The 14,263-nt window shown below is 45.9% G+C and overlaps 1 protein-coding gene across 1 annotated transcript in view; it reads right to left on the bottom strand.

Moving 5' to 3' along the window:
- Positions 1 to 13,918, bottom strand: part of ENTREP1 (endosomal transmembrane epsin interactor 1) — an 82,217-nt gene extending 68,299 nt beyond the window's left edge. The window contains exon 1 of the mRNA XM_055121334.1: positions 13,355 to 13,918. Coding sequence (XP_054977309.1) covers positions 13,355 to 13,768 — 414 coding nt within the window. The 5' untranslated portion in view covers positions 13,769 to 13,918. The remainder of the gene's footprint in view (positions 1 to 13,354) is intronic.
- Between the last annotated feature and the right edge of the window lie 345 nt (positions 13,919 to 14,263).

Here is a 14,263-nt window from a genome sequence, read left to right as displayed (position 1 = left end):
GTCTTCACTGATGTCACCACCCCACACTCCTAAAAACCCTCAACATAAAAGTTCCACCATCAAGAAAAGGCCTTGTAAATATTTGCAGTACATATCGAGACCAGTAACCTGGAACTACTATTCTGTCTTTCAGAACCCCCAGCCCAGTGCCCGTCAATGACAGGCAACTACTGAATGTTTCTGAGTCTTTGTTCTACAAGGCAGGGGGAAGTGCACTGAAGAAGAGCCCATACTGCAAAACAACACTTCAATAGACAACCAGCTAAGATCCTCAGTACAGAGGAGCCAGTGCTTTGCAAAAACATAAAGTGGAAGCCTTCTCCCTTTGGATCACTCAGTTCTTTAGCAGTGGGAAAGATAATTAAATAAGTCTTCAGCCCAAGAGGAGTAGGAGGATACTTAAAGACATATTTACCTTTGTGTAATAAAATGCATCTGCTACCATATTGCCCAAAAGTAGAGAGAGAGTATGGGGAATATTGTCTGCCATGCAGACAGGGGTGGGTGGGAAAGGTGGGGGTATACCGGGGATATTGGTGCTGGGGAATGTGCACTGGTGGAGGGATGGATGTTTGATCATTGTGTGATTGCAACTCAGACATGAAAGCTTGTAAGTATAACTCATGTTAACTAAATAAAAAAATAAAAAGTAAATAAAAAATAAATGCATCTGCTGAGTGTAGTTATGAGGGTTTTCTTTCCTGTGAACCTTTTCTCCAAATTCCTGATATACATCAGCTTGCAATTAATGTTAATCCACTGCTACCAGTCAAAAAGAATTTCAGTTGTTACTTCAAAATCAGAGCTTATAAACCTGCTTGCAATACTCTCCATTCTTAGTGGCTAAGAGTAAACCATTACACAATATCAGATTAACAGAGAACAAGTCCACCCACTTGTATCAAGGACTGAAAACCACATTCAGGGAGGAATAACTTATTTGCATCCTAACTATGTGTCAACCAATAGGCCCTAGACACCAGTAATTCTCTAATATTAAGGTATTTCCTCACTCAATAATTTCTATGATCCTTTTTTGGGGACTTATCTGCTTCATAAACCCGGACTTGGAATTCATGAGAACAAGTTAGTTACTGCTTCTCTTATCCTCAGTGTCATTTCCTTAGAGAGGTGATGAGTGAGGGACCAAAAGGATAGTCCAGTGGGTAGGGCATTTGCCTTGCATGGGGTCAACCTGGATTTAATCCCTGGCATTCCACCTGGCCGCTCAAGCCTGCCAGGAGTGACTCCTGAGCACAGAGCCAGGAGTAAACCCTGAGCACTGCCAGGTATGCCCTCCCCCCCAAAAAAAATAAGAAAAGCGGTAAATGAGAGAAACCATACCTGGGTCTTGTCTAATTTGAAAATGTACCCTGGAGTGATGAGAGCACTTGACTCACAGAAACCCTGACATGCTGCACTGGCTCTCAAGAGCCCAGGGTACAGCACAGTCTAGTACACATGCTCCCAGCATGTGCTCCCTGGCTGCCCTCCCTGCTACCTCTTGACTTCACTGAGGGACGTGTGCTGCTTTTGTGAAAACACAACTGTGATACTTTGACAGTCCACAAACCTCTCCCTTCCTGGGGGCTGGAGTGATAGCACAGTGGGTAGGGCACTTGCTGCGCATCTGGCCCACCAGGGTTTCATCCCCGGCACCACATACAGTTCCCGGAGCCCCATCAGGAGTGATGCCTAAGAGCAAAGCCAGGAGTAAGCCCTGAGCATCACTATGTGTGACTCAAAGCCCCCCCCCAATAAATCAACTATCTATTAGTATTTGGAAGTTATGTTTTTGGTCTCTATTCATACAGACCTTGATCTTCAACTTTTCTTTGAGGGCGATTGGCTCAGTCTGGGTTTGGTTTGGGGACCATACCTGGCAGTGCTCAGAGGTTATTCCTGGCTCTGTGTTCAGCGATCACTCCTGGCAGGACCCGGAAGACCATATGAGGTGCCAGTGATGAAACCCTGGTTGGTCACATGCAAGGCAAGCACCTTGCCCACTGTACTATCTCTGGTCCAAGCTTCAGCCTTTGGAAACATTTTTCCATTTAAACAGTATTACTGGGCTGTCATCCAAGGTCACAAGCCTCATTACACATGAAAGCAGCTAGTTTGATGCCTACACCACCTTCACTCACCACTGGGGTGGCCCTGCTGGTCTCCAACAGTGTAAACCAAAATATTGCTTGGGAGGTTCCCCAAATAAAAGACAAAAAGTGAATAGAAAACAATATTATAAGCAGAACCCCACAAAAACCCATAAAGAGTGATATTCAAAACTATACTTCCCATGCCCCAGACACACCGTCCCATCCTCACCTGGATTTGCAATGAAAATAGTTACAAATGTACATATTTTCCTCAAAAATTTAATCCCTATATAGCTGCATACAGATTATTTACAGACGGGGTATACTTTCTATTTAGAAAATCGATCACAAAGGACAGATATTTTTCTCCTCTTACTTGCTCATAAGTCCTTCATGGAAAGCTCTTCAGGTCTACTAGAATAGGTCTCATTCATTTCCAGGCTACATAATATTCTATTGTATCTATCTAATGTATTCAATCATTTCCATATTCATGGCCATCTGCACTAGTTCCAGTTTGTTGGTTTTGCTTTGTTTTTCAAACACGTCAGTGGACATCCACGGACTTAGAGACCTAGAAAACAAGTGCTTTTTCAGGCCCCAAGTGTGACCACAGGAGCTTTCCTGCTCAGGAGCCCCAGCACCTTACAAAGTAGTGCAAACAGGGTGTGCAAGAGTCACAACCAAAGTTTGCAACCCCCCCTTACCAGGACTGCCACTATCTAAAGGCATGCAACATCTTAGTGAAAACCAGGAAAAGTGTGTGACTCGCCAGCATGTGTCACAATGAAGGATGTGATCACCACAATCAAGCATGTGTGCATGTGACCCCTGGTCATCATGACACCAGCAGAGGGAAGGGAAAGAGGAGAGAGTGAGCTTTATTGATATTTGATAATGTCCCACGAGTAGGGATGCTATGTTGATCAGATATATGTACATATGTTCTTTATCATGACAGATATAATTCTTATTTCAAATATGTCTGGGACAAAAGAAGTAAGGTTCCTATATGTTTTGCTTTTTGGGTCACACCTGGTGATGCACAGGGGTTACTCCTGGCTCTGCACTCAGGAATTACTCCTGCAGTGCTCAGGGAACCATATGGGATGCTGTGAATCAAACCCGGGTCAACCGCCTGCAAAGCAAACACCCTACCTGCTGTGCTATCACTCCAGCCCTGAGGTTCCTTTTTTTGAAGGGAGAATTTGCATAGATACAGCCACCAAATAACATGATTTTTTAAAAAACAAGTGAAAAATGTATCTGGCAAATAAGACAGATGTGTTTGACAAATATCAATAGACTCCAAAATATATATAGCAAAGATCCTTTAGGCTTCATTTGGGAGAAAAATGAAGCACATTGAGCACTTCTGAACTAAGACTGAAATAAAGAAAGATCTAGACCACATTCATGAGTTGGAAGGAAAAAAATTGAAAAACATTATCTTCATTTGTTTTTCAGAGGTAGTACATACTCACACCATATCCTCATAGGAGTTTTATAAATGACTCTTCTTTATAAGGATGCTCCGGAAACTGTATTTCAGGGACCAGAGAAATAGTACAGGGCATAAGGCACTTGTCTTGCATGCAGCTGACCCTGGTTAAACCCCTAGCACCACACAGTATCCTGAGCACTGCTAGGAACAAGCAACCTGGGCAGAGAATCCCAGCACCGCAAGGAAGGAAGGGAGGGAGGGAGGGAGGGAGGGAGGGAGGGAGGGAGGGAGGGAGGGAGGGAGGAAAGGAAAGGAAGGAAGGAAGGAAGGAAGGAAGGAAGGAAGGAAGGGAGGGAGGGAGGGAGGGAGGGAGGGAGGGAGGGAGGGAGGGAGGGAGGGAGGGAAAGAAGGAAGGAAGGAAGGAAGAGCAAGTGTACCCCCTGCCCCCTGTACACTGCAGTTATAGTGGGGGTTGCTTCACATTCTCCTCAGTCCTGAACCCCCAACAAAGGCACATACCTACTTCTACTCAACTCCTTCAGCTCTGGGAGTTGGATGACTCTCAAAGACACTTGAGAAACCCTGTGGTAGGGAGGGGGGAAGGGAGAGACAGAATGAGCAGAACTGGATCCTGAAGAGGCCTCTGGGGTGCAGAACAGAAGTACTGACCTCTTGGGGGATGAGTTTTTCCAGGGCTCCACACTTAAGGAAGCTGTGGAGGTGAAACTTGGGCATGGGCTAGTGAGGGCCTGAGGACAGACGAGAGGGAGCACTCACTGCTTGTCCATCCCGGCGCCAGTCTGGCTAGAGATCCATCAGAGGCTTAGAAAGAAGGCACCCTCACAAAGGCCCTTCAGCTCTGGGGAGATGGCTGCAGGGGATTTCTGGAATGCACAGGCCCTAAGTTTGAGCCCTGGCACTGCATGTTCCACTAGACACTGTCAGGTGTAAGGAATGTGGCTTGGGAGCACCCCGCCAGCACTCACCTTACCACTCCCTAGAAAGGTCTATCTTTCACAGCACCCATCACACCCTAATGTCATAGCTTAATTGCATTTTATACCCACTGGGAATGGCAGGAAAGCTTGGACCTCTCAGTATTCCTTAAGGACCACTGACGGCCCCTAAAGGCCCCCAGCAAGAGCCAACAGATAAGCAATGAATTCGAGGGTGGAGAATAAAGGAACGAAGGTTCAGACATAGGAGACATGTGAGCTGGCAAGCCTGGAGCTCCCACATGCGCACTTCTTACCCTCTTGCCCTCCCCCTGCTCTCGACTCTCCCACAATACTAAGAGTTTTCTCAGGCTCTCTGTGGTGTTGAAACAGGTCCAGTTCTTCATAAGGAGAGGGGAGAAAACAAAAGGTTCTCAGGGTCTGCCAGAAGAGATACCTGAGAACACAGAACCAGGAGTCAGTCCTGAGCACAACTGGGTGTGACCCAAAAACATGAAATAAGAACTGGTCTTCAGTAGATGTGGCACTGGGGCAAGAGTGAGGGGGATAAGGAATGCTAGGACAATGAGGGCAAGTGAGGGGAGGAGTGCCTGCTAGGGAGGCAGACTGAGGGGAGGGAGCAGAACTGGGGACATTGGTGGAGGGTAGTCAGCACTGGTGAAGGGATTGTTGGAATATAAGCCTGAAACGTAATTATAAATATCTTTGTAACTTGTTAATTCATGGTGATCCCAAAAAAAAAAAACTCATTAAAAAAATAGGCTCTCAGGAAACATCCAAGGGCTTCTCAGGCCCAAGTACACCTCTCTCCCTCAGAGAAGAGTCAACAGCAGCCATGGAAGTGTTCTGGAAAGTTCTGATGCAGACCCTGGTGATGGATGGGTGCCTCAGCATGCCACAAGGATAAGCCCATTGCCCTTAGGAACCAGTAACACTGATGCCAGCCTGGTTGGCCTTAAGCAAAACTATCCCTGCTCTGTGCAAGGCACGAGGGTCTTCGAACTTTCCTTTCACTTCCAACCAGGCCTACAGAAGCCCCAACCTGAGAGAAAGGTGGCTTTCTCCGGACAAAACCCCACCATCTCTCACATTCCAACACCCAAGTAAACCTTTTTTTACGTATCAACCCTTGTCTCTTGAGTAACTAGGCTCTGAGCACCAAATCCCCAAACATGGGCTCAATAAGAGATAGAGGAATTCAAAGATGTAACCCTAAACACAGTTCACTCCTGTGCTTCTTAAAAACATACACCACAGCTAAATCACCCCCCACCACACACACACACCAACAACAACATTCTTTCCAGCCAGCATGAGAAGCAACTCACCTGAAATGAACGAACAAGAACCTTTGTCTAACATCAAATTATCTCTATTATTCTAATAAGAATTATTGCAATTTTGATTTAATTTACTTTCAACCCATTCCTACGGGCAAACCAATCCTATCCTTTGGTTTCTCTGATATTACAAAGGTATCTTAGATTTCTAGCTTAAAAAGTTATAATCATTAAGATCAAAAGCTGAATAGATGAGGAAGAACAACACACAAACACACAATACTCTCTCACACACACACTTTAAACAATATTGCCAGTGCAAAAGCTATAAGAAAGAGAAGTTGTCCAAGAGGTTTAATTATTGTGTGTTTATTTATAAGGTAAATAGATATTTATAGCATGACCTTCTATTTATTATTTTGATTTGGGGGCCACACCCAGCAGTGCTAGAAATTAATCTCTCAGCAGGGCTCAGGGGACCACATGGGGTATCAGGCATCAAATTTTGGTTGCCTGAATACAAGCAAGCTCACTACTATCTTTCCAACCCGAAAATCATGATATTTTAATTGGAGGTGAGGGGTCATGCTTGGCAGTGCTTGGGGGCTACTTCCAGCTCAGTGCTCTAGGGATCATGTGGTGCCAGGGATCAAACCTGTAACATCTGTCCACAAAGCATGTGTGCCAATCCTTTGAGCCACCTTCCCAGGCCCCTGTTTGGCCTCTGATCTCTATGTTCAATAGAATGACTTTGACAAACAATCCAGGACATCCCCATCTCATCTGAGGCATGCAAAGGATTAACACAGAAAAATAGGGCAGCAGAATGTTATAGGTAAAAATCTGTTTGCACACAATAATTAAATGAACACACAATAATTAAACCTCTTAGACAACTTCTCTTTCCTATAGCTCCTGCAGTGGCAGTAATGGTTACCAGAATATCCTGCAAAAAAACTGACCTGTCCACTTTCCTTGAAATATTACCTTCATTTTTTAAAGCATTAATAATGACTCTAGTATGTGCTAAGTCTGATGCTGGGACAAAGTTCTGTAATTATACCCTCACTAAAGGATCTGAGGTGAGGTTCTTCCCACCCATTTCACAGATGCATCACTGAGGCCAAGAGACTTAATGCTTTGTTCAGGAATATAGATGATGGGTTAAAAAAAATCAGTGAAAGTCATCACAAAATTATATTTTAAATGATTATTAAATGTCAAAGGCACATTTGATGGCTATAGTAGGAAAATAAATTCCTTAATTCTTTGTTCTTTAACTGGAAGAAACTTGAGAATTTTTGCATTACTTTCTGCTTTATTTTTACATTTTTTAAATGACTGCAATTTTTAAAAATTATTTACAATTCACTGATACATCTCTCTCTCTTTCCTCTCTATCTCTTTCTCTCCTCTTTCTTTCTCTTTCTCTCTCTCTGTTTTTTTTTTCAGTTAATCCCAAACATGTTCAGGGCTTCCTCCTGACTCTATCCTCAGGGATCATTCCTAAGGGTCTCAAGGATGGAACAAGGGTCAGCTATATTCAAGACAAGTTCCTAAACCTCTGTACGATCTCTTATCTTGTACTAATACAAGGGAAGTATTTAGGTTAGTGGCTTAAATAAAGAGCAGATGGGCACATGTGCATATGATAAAGGGCTACCAGAGAAGACAAAGCAATAACCAACTCTCCACTGGAAATGTTTCCCATAGGTCACCTAAGTCAGGAATTTTCTTCTGTGAAGGAGACACAAATCAATGCAGCCATCTCCTCTCTTTCACTATGTGTAGGCAGTTTTACCTAGGCCTCCCATAGTCTGGGTGGGATCTAACTAATATTAACTCAGTGTATCCCAAACCAGGAGGCAGGATTTCATGGCCTAAACACAGCCCTTTGAATGGTCTCAAAGTACTCAAAAACACAGACATTAAATATCTTCCCTGTAAGTTGCTGGAAGTATAAATGCAAAGTATAGAAAAAGAGTCTATAGTGGACTAGAAAAAGAGTCTATAGTGGACTTGCTAAATCCTACATATGAAAATAAGTAAAATAGAGCTTCATTGTTCAGACCAGAAAAAGAAACCTCAAGACCTCCAGCTGAGAACACTTAGAGAGGTATAAGTGGAACATGATTCTTGAACGGTACATAGACTTGAACAGAACAGTCCTTTCAAGTGAATGTATTTGTTCCTTGAATTTAATGCTGCATCACTTATGCAAGCAAAATTTTTACTGGGGACAGGCTGGCCAGAGGGCAGTGGTATTTACAATTAATTGATCACAAACAGGTACGCATTTCTCTGAGGGCCAGAGTGATAGTGCAGTGACTAGGGTGTTTGCCTTGCATATTAACCTCGAAGTTCCACCTCAGGCAGCCCACATGGTCCCACAAGCCCTACCATGAGTGATCCCTGAACTCAGAACCAGAAGTAAGCCCTGAACACCACTATGTATGGCCCCAAAACAAACCAAAAAAATTTAAAAATTAATTTTACTAAAGCCAAAAGATTTGTCAGCCTAGGGGGCTAGAGCGATAACACAGCAGATAGGGCGTTTGCCTTGCACACGGCTGACCTAGGTTCGATTCCCAGCATCCCATATGGTCCCCCGAGCACCTCCAGGAGTAATTCCGGGGTGTATGAGCCAGGAGTAACCCCTGTGCCTCGATGGGTGTGACACAAGAAGGAAAAAAAAAGGATGTGTCAGCTTAGTTGCCATCACCAGCTAAGGCATATAATCATCATTCTGAGTTTGAAATATGAAGCTTTCCCTCTACTGGGTTCTACTTGGGCTTAAAGTAACCTTAGACTTAAGCTGGCACTGCCACTCAGCTCCCTAGTATCACAGGCAAAAAAAAAAGGTGTATTCATACCATTGGGTAAAATGCAGAATGAAGAATTGAGATACACCACAGAACAGAGGCAACTTTAGTCACTAGGACCATATGCATTCTCACTGTGTATATGAAAGGTCCATCAAAATAACCAGACAGACAAAAAAAAGTAGATTGACTGATGAATAACCGCCCAGAGATGAGAGGTCAGCAGGAAATGGGGAGCAACAGCAAACAGATGGACACAGGGCTTCTTTTGGGGGTAATGAAAATTTTCTAAAATTAATTGTAGCTGTGGTTGCACAACTCTGAAGTTTACTAAAAAATTGTTGAATTGTAAATGTTAAATAGATGAATTGTATGGAATATGGATTCTATCTTATATGGAGTCATTATTAATTTTTTTGTAGTCCACAATATAATTTTTAAACCTTTTTCTTATTGAAAAACTTTAATTTAGGGGCAGGAGAAAGAGGGATTAAGGCACTTGCATTGCTCATTACCAAACCTGGTTCAATCCCTGATGTTACATATAATTCCCTGAGCACCGCCAGGAGCCCTAAGCCCTAAGCACTGCCAAGTATAGTGCAAACCATCCCACCTAAAATGGTTTTCATTAGTATTAAAATCTCCCAGTTTAGCTATCTTTAAATTAAATATAATGTCTTACTAAGTCCCTCTTTTTTATATAAACACATACTAAAATATTTAATGACTGATATTGTGATAACCTGAGATTTGCCTTAAACTAATCCAGTCCTGAGTAGTTAGATAGAGAAGGGACCACTGTGACAATGATAGTTGGAAATGATCACTCTGGGCAAGAACTGAGTGCTGAAAGTAGGTAAACGGATATACATGATAACCTTTCAGTATGTGTACTGCAAACCATAATGTCCAAAAGAGACAGAGAGAGGAGGGGGAGGAAAGAAAAGTACCTGCCATAGAGGCAGGTTGGGACGGAGGGTGGCAGGGTGGCAGGAGGGAAACTGAGGTATTCGTGGTAGAAAACGTACACTGGTGAAAGTATGGGTATTGGAACACTGTATGACTGAAACCTAATCCTGAACAACTTTGTAACTCTGCATCTCACGGTGATTTAATTTAAATAATAATAATAATCCGAGGTGTGTTAAGAAGGAAAGGGTGTAGGTATCAAGTGACCGAGTGTTGATAACTACTGAAGTGGGGTCATGGGTAAATAGTGGTTCATTATAATATTCCTTCTACATTTGTTTATATTTAAAATTTTCATAATAAAATGTTAAAAGTGGACCTTTCATATCTCCCAGTCATGTCTATACTATTATGCTTATATTTTTTTCAAAATAAAGACACAATGAAATTTTAACAGATGAAATGATGTGATATCTAAAAAATGTTTTTAAAATATGGGAAAAGAGGGCTGGAGCAATAGCACAGCGGGTAGGGCATTTGCCTTGCATGCAGCTGACCCGGGTTTGATTGCCGGCATCCCATATGGTCCCCTGAGCACTGCCAGGGGTGATTCTTGAGTGCAGAGCCAGGAGTAACCCCTGTGTATCACCAGGTGTGACCCAAAAAGCAAAAAAAAAAAAAATGGGAAAAGAATCTGACAAACTGGCTAGGTAGAATAAGGATCTAATCTAGGTTAGAGCGATAGTATATCTGGTAGGACACTTGCACACGGTCAAGCTGGCTTCAGTCCCCAGCATCCTATATGGTCCCCCAAGGCCACTAAGAGTGATCCCTGGGTGCAGGAGTAAGCCCTGAGCACTGCCAGCTGTGGCCTGACCCCATGCCTGCCCACCAGAAAGCATCGAGTCTCTTTCCCTTCCCTACTTAGTGTACAGTCTTCAGAATTTATCAGAACACACAGGGCCAGTAGCAGGGGGAGGAAGAGTTACAGATAAAATAACTATTGGAGCTGAGTAAGGATTTATATGAGGCTTCATTTTGATGTTATAGTAAATTAAAAATTTTCCACAATACAGTTTTTCAAAAATCTTTCTCACATATATACATAAATTCAAACCATATGTGTTGGAGAAGAATGTTTCCCTAATATATCAAGAAAGTCACAGCACCTAATACATCGTCTTAAAACCATACTTAAATTGCTCTATAAATGTAGTATCTGTAGGTTCTGAGCCACAGCAATTTGCTTATAAAGGGTGGGGATTATGGTAAACAACCATACACAGAACTTAGTTCAAAGTCATGCCCTTTCCTCACTCCAGCTTGAAACAAGGGCATGCCAGGATTATAGACCCTCATCTTCCGGTTGATATTTTGTTTTTTTACACACCATCAGATCCAACTGTGGTCCAAATGATGGCTAAGTGCATCTCCCTCTGAAGTAACTGACAATAGTGTACGTTAATTTTGCTTTTAATTTTAGAAGGGAAGAGGTATTTTCAATAACCCTAAACTAGTTATCTTTTTGTTGTTGTGGTGTGGTTTGGTTTGGTTTGGTTTGGTTTGGTTGGTTTGGTTTAGTTTGGTTTGGTTTGGAGCCATGTGGAACTCCAGGCTATTTCCCCTCAATGCCTGGGGGTGGCTCCCAGCAGTACTCAGGAAACCATGTGGTACCCGGGCTTGATCCAGGTCTCCAACATGCACAAACTAGCTTTATTTTTTGAGACTATAAGAGATTGTGCTTTTGCGAAGCCCAGCTCCCTAAAGGCGTATGAAAGATTTATTTCTGGAACATGGTATTAAGAGATATTAGGTGTATCAGGGAGATAGTTCAGAGGGTAGAGGGAAACCCTGGGTTCAATCCCAGGCACAATCACAGGCATCACGTGGCCTCCTGGAGTAGCCCCAAATACTGTCCCCATGCACCACCAGTGTGGGCCCCAAACAAGTCAACAATAAATACATCTTAAATGAGTCCACTAATTGGCTGTTGTTAGTCCATAGCAGACAAGAGAGCATATGGGTTTTTTCCTCATTGGGAACATGCATCCTCCTGTAGTTTTCCACTCACAGAGGTCAGAGGAAGACGAGAGCAAGGTCCGGCTAGGAGGGTGGGATTCCTTTACCATGAAGCATAGAATGTACCCACCACTCATGAGGCAAGGCCAGGAGAGACAGCACAGTAGGTAGGCACTTGCCTTGCACGCAGTCTACCTGGGTTCGATTCTAGGTACCCTTTAAGATTCCCCAAGCCCACCAGGAGTGAGCCCTGAATGCAGAGCCAGGAGTAACCCTGAGCACCACTAGGTGTGGCCTAAACACTCCCTCTCCAAAAACAGAAAAAAAAGGAAGATCATCAGTATGGAAGAATTTCACAAAGTGCAAACTGGCATCAGTTTCAGTTGAAAATGACAGGTCAGTCTTAAAGCACTTCATGTGCCTAATATTCTCATTCAAATTAGAATTAGATTCCATTTGAATTCTCAGTCAAATTAGAATCCTACAATTTAAAATTTGTTCTGGGGGTTGGGCAGGAGGGAAACTGGTGGCAGGAAATGTACATTTGGTGAAGAGATAGGTGTAAAAACATTGTATGACTGAAACTCAACCTGAACCGCTTGTAACTGAGTATCTCACAGTGATTCAATGGAAATCGTTTAAAAAGTTTTTTTAATTGGTGTTGAGTCTGGATCTGTGTGGACTTGCAAATGGGCGGTTTTTCTCCCCATTTAGAATATACAGTGCAACTCTCAATCAATCTCTGTTGTCAGAGCTTTAATGTATAAAAACATCTCTTGCGTTAAAGGTCTCTGCCTCCATTCTAGGTACACCTGCCTTTCCAAGTTCTTTAGTCTGGCAAGAGGGGAGGCAAGGATGAGCGGGCAGCCCAAAGTCCACACACTCTCACTGGCAGGAGCCTCTCCACAAAGCCTGAAATCTTTTGCCCCAGACGAGCTTTCCTCGTTGAAGAAGGCAGGACCGTGAACCAGAGTGGAGCAGACACCTCCAGCTAGCTCTCCGGGCCCCCCCCCCCCATCACTTCTGGTCACCTCATGCATAATGATAGGTTCTGGCCAGGTCCTTGAGAATTAAATTCTGCCCACCAGTCTGCGTGGCTCCAGGAACCAAGTAAGGATTTGGGGCCCTGCATAATGACCAGGTATGAGCACACTTTCCACACACCCTGTCATTACCTCCAGCCCCGCCCCTCCACCCCTCTCGGCAGCACCTGCATTTCTCACCGAGCGCGCCTTGGTGCAAAACATGAAGCACTAGGACGTGCCCCAGTCAACCTATCGCTCCCTCCTGGTCACAGGGGTCCTCACTCTGCGCCCAGGAACTATCGCTGCACCCCTGAGCAAAACCCCGAATTCCACCCCTGCCAGCTCGAACGGTGTCTGTGAAACAAATACTGAACAAAGCCTGAAAAAAAAAAAGTTTCTTTTCCTCCCACTTTCCTCCTGCCCTCCCCATCCCCAGCATCACCCCCATTCTCAACTCCACAGCCACAAAGACCTGGACAGCGACTTCGTTCTATTAGGTAGACGCCCCCCCCCCCCCCCCGCCCCGCATAATTCCTTTAGCCTTCGAGGAACGGACACCGCCCAGATGCAAAGCAATTCACCCTGAACTCCACTTTCTTCGAGCCCCTTTCTCCCGTGTTCCTAAATCGCTCGCTGGCCTGCTGGACGATGCCCACCAGCTGCAGCACCCCCGACAACCTAGACGGGTCAAGACACCCCAACCACCCCAATGCCCCAGGCTGGTCCCTGCCCAGGGGTGGTCCCTGTCCAGGCCAGTGGGAGCAGGGGCGGGGGGGGGGGGGACCCGCGCGCGCTGCACTCACCGAGGAGCCGGCCCAAAACGGACACGAGTTCTTCACCTGCGGGGAGCTGCTCAGCGACAGCGCCCCGAAACTGAGCGCCACCATGCAGCACCCCAGGATCAGCTGCAGCAGCCCGAGCGACAGCAGCGGGCGAGCGGGCAGCAGCGCCGAGCCCGGGGCCGCGGCACCGGCGGCGGCGGCCCGGCGGGACGAGAGCGCGGGCGGCGCGGCCAGGACGCCGGCGGCAGCGGCCGGAGCGGCGCAGCGAGGCCGCACCGGGGGCTGCACCCCTGCCCGGGGCCAGCGCGGCCGCAGCGGGGGCAGCGGCGGCTCCTGGGCGGCGGCCGCCGCGGTGCCCGGAGCCCCGGCCTGCGGCCCGCCCGAGAGTCCCGCCACCGGGCAGCAGGAGCCCGGGAGGACCACGGGCAGGGACATGGAGCGGCGGGGAAGGGAGCGGCCGGCCGGGAGGGGACGCGGCGGAGCGGCGGGCGCCGCGCGCTGGGCACGGCCGGCGGCCCGCGGCGGGGGAGGGAAGGAAACGCGCGCGGCCCAACCACTTGCTGCCGCCGCCGCCGCCCGGATCCCGCCGGCCGCTCCCACCTGCCCCGGCCCGTGCGCCCGCCCCGCGCACCCTGGCCGCCACCCACACGCGCGCGCCCCCGGCTCAGTCCTGCCAGGGGACCAAGCCCGCGCCCTCTCCCTGGGGTCGAGGGCAAGTCTTGCCCGGCCCCGATTTTATTCTTTTTTTTTACGCATAGTCCCTTTATTACCACCATTGATTTATAAGTCACATTAGTCTTACTCTAATTTCTTTATCATTTTTTAAATTGGATCACCGTGAGATACACAGTTACAAAGTTCTTGTTCATTGGTGGGTTTCAGGTATACAATGCTCCAGCAACTGCCCCTTCACCAGTGTACATTTCCCAC

This window comes from Sorex araneus, chromosome 1 (assembly GCF_027595985.1).
Source record: "Sorex araneus isolate mSorAra2 chromosome 1, mSorAra2.pri, whole genome shotgun sequence".
Taxonomy (NCBI): Eukaryota; Metazoa; Chordata; class Mammalia; order Eulipotyphla; family Soricidae; genus Sorex; species Sorex araneus.
Note: the sequence above shows the minus strand (reverse complement) of the source record. Positions and strands in the feature narration are given on the sequence as shown.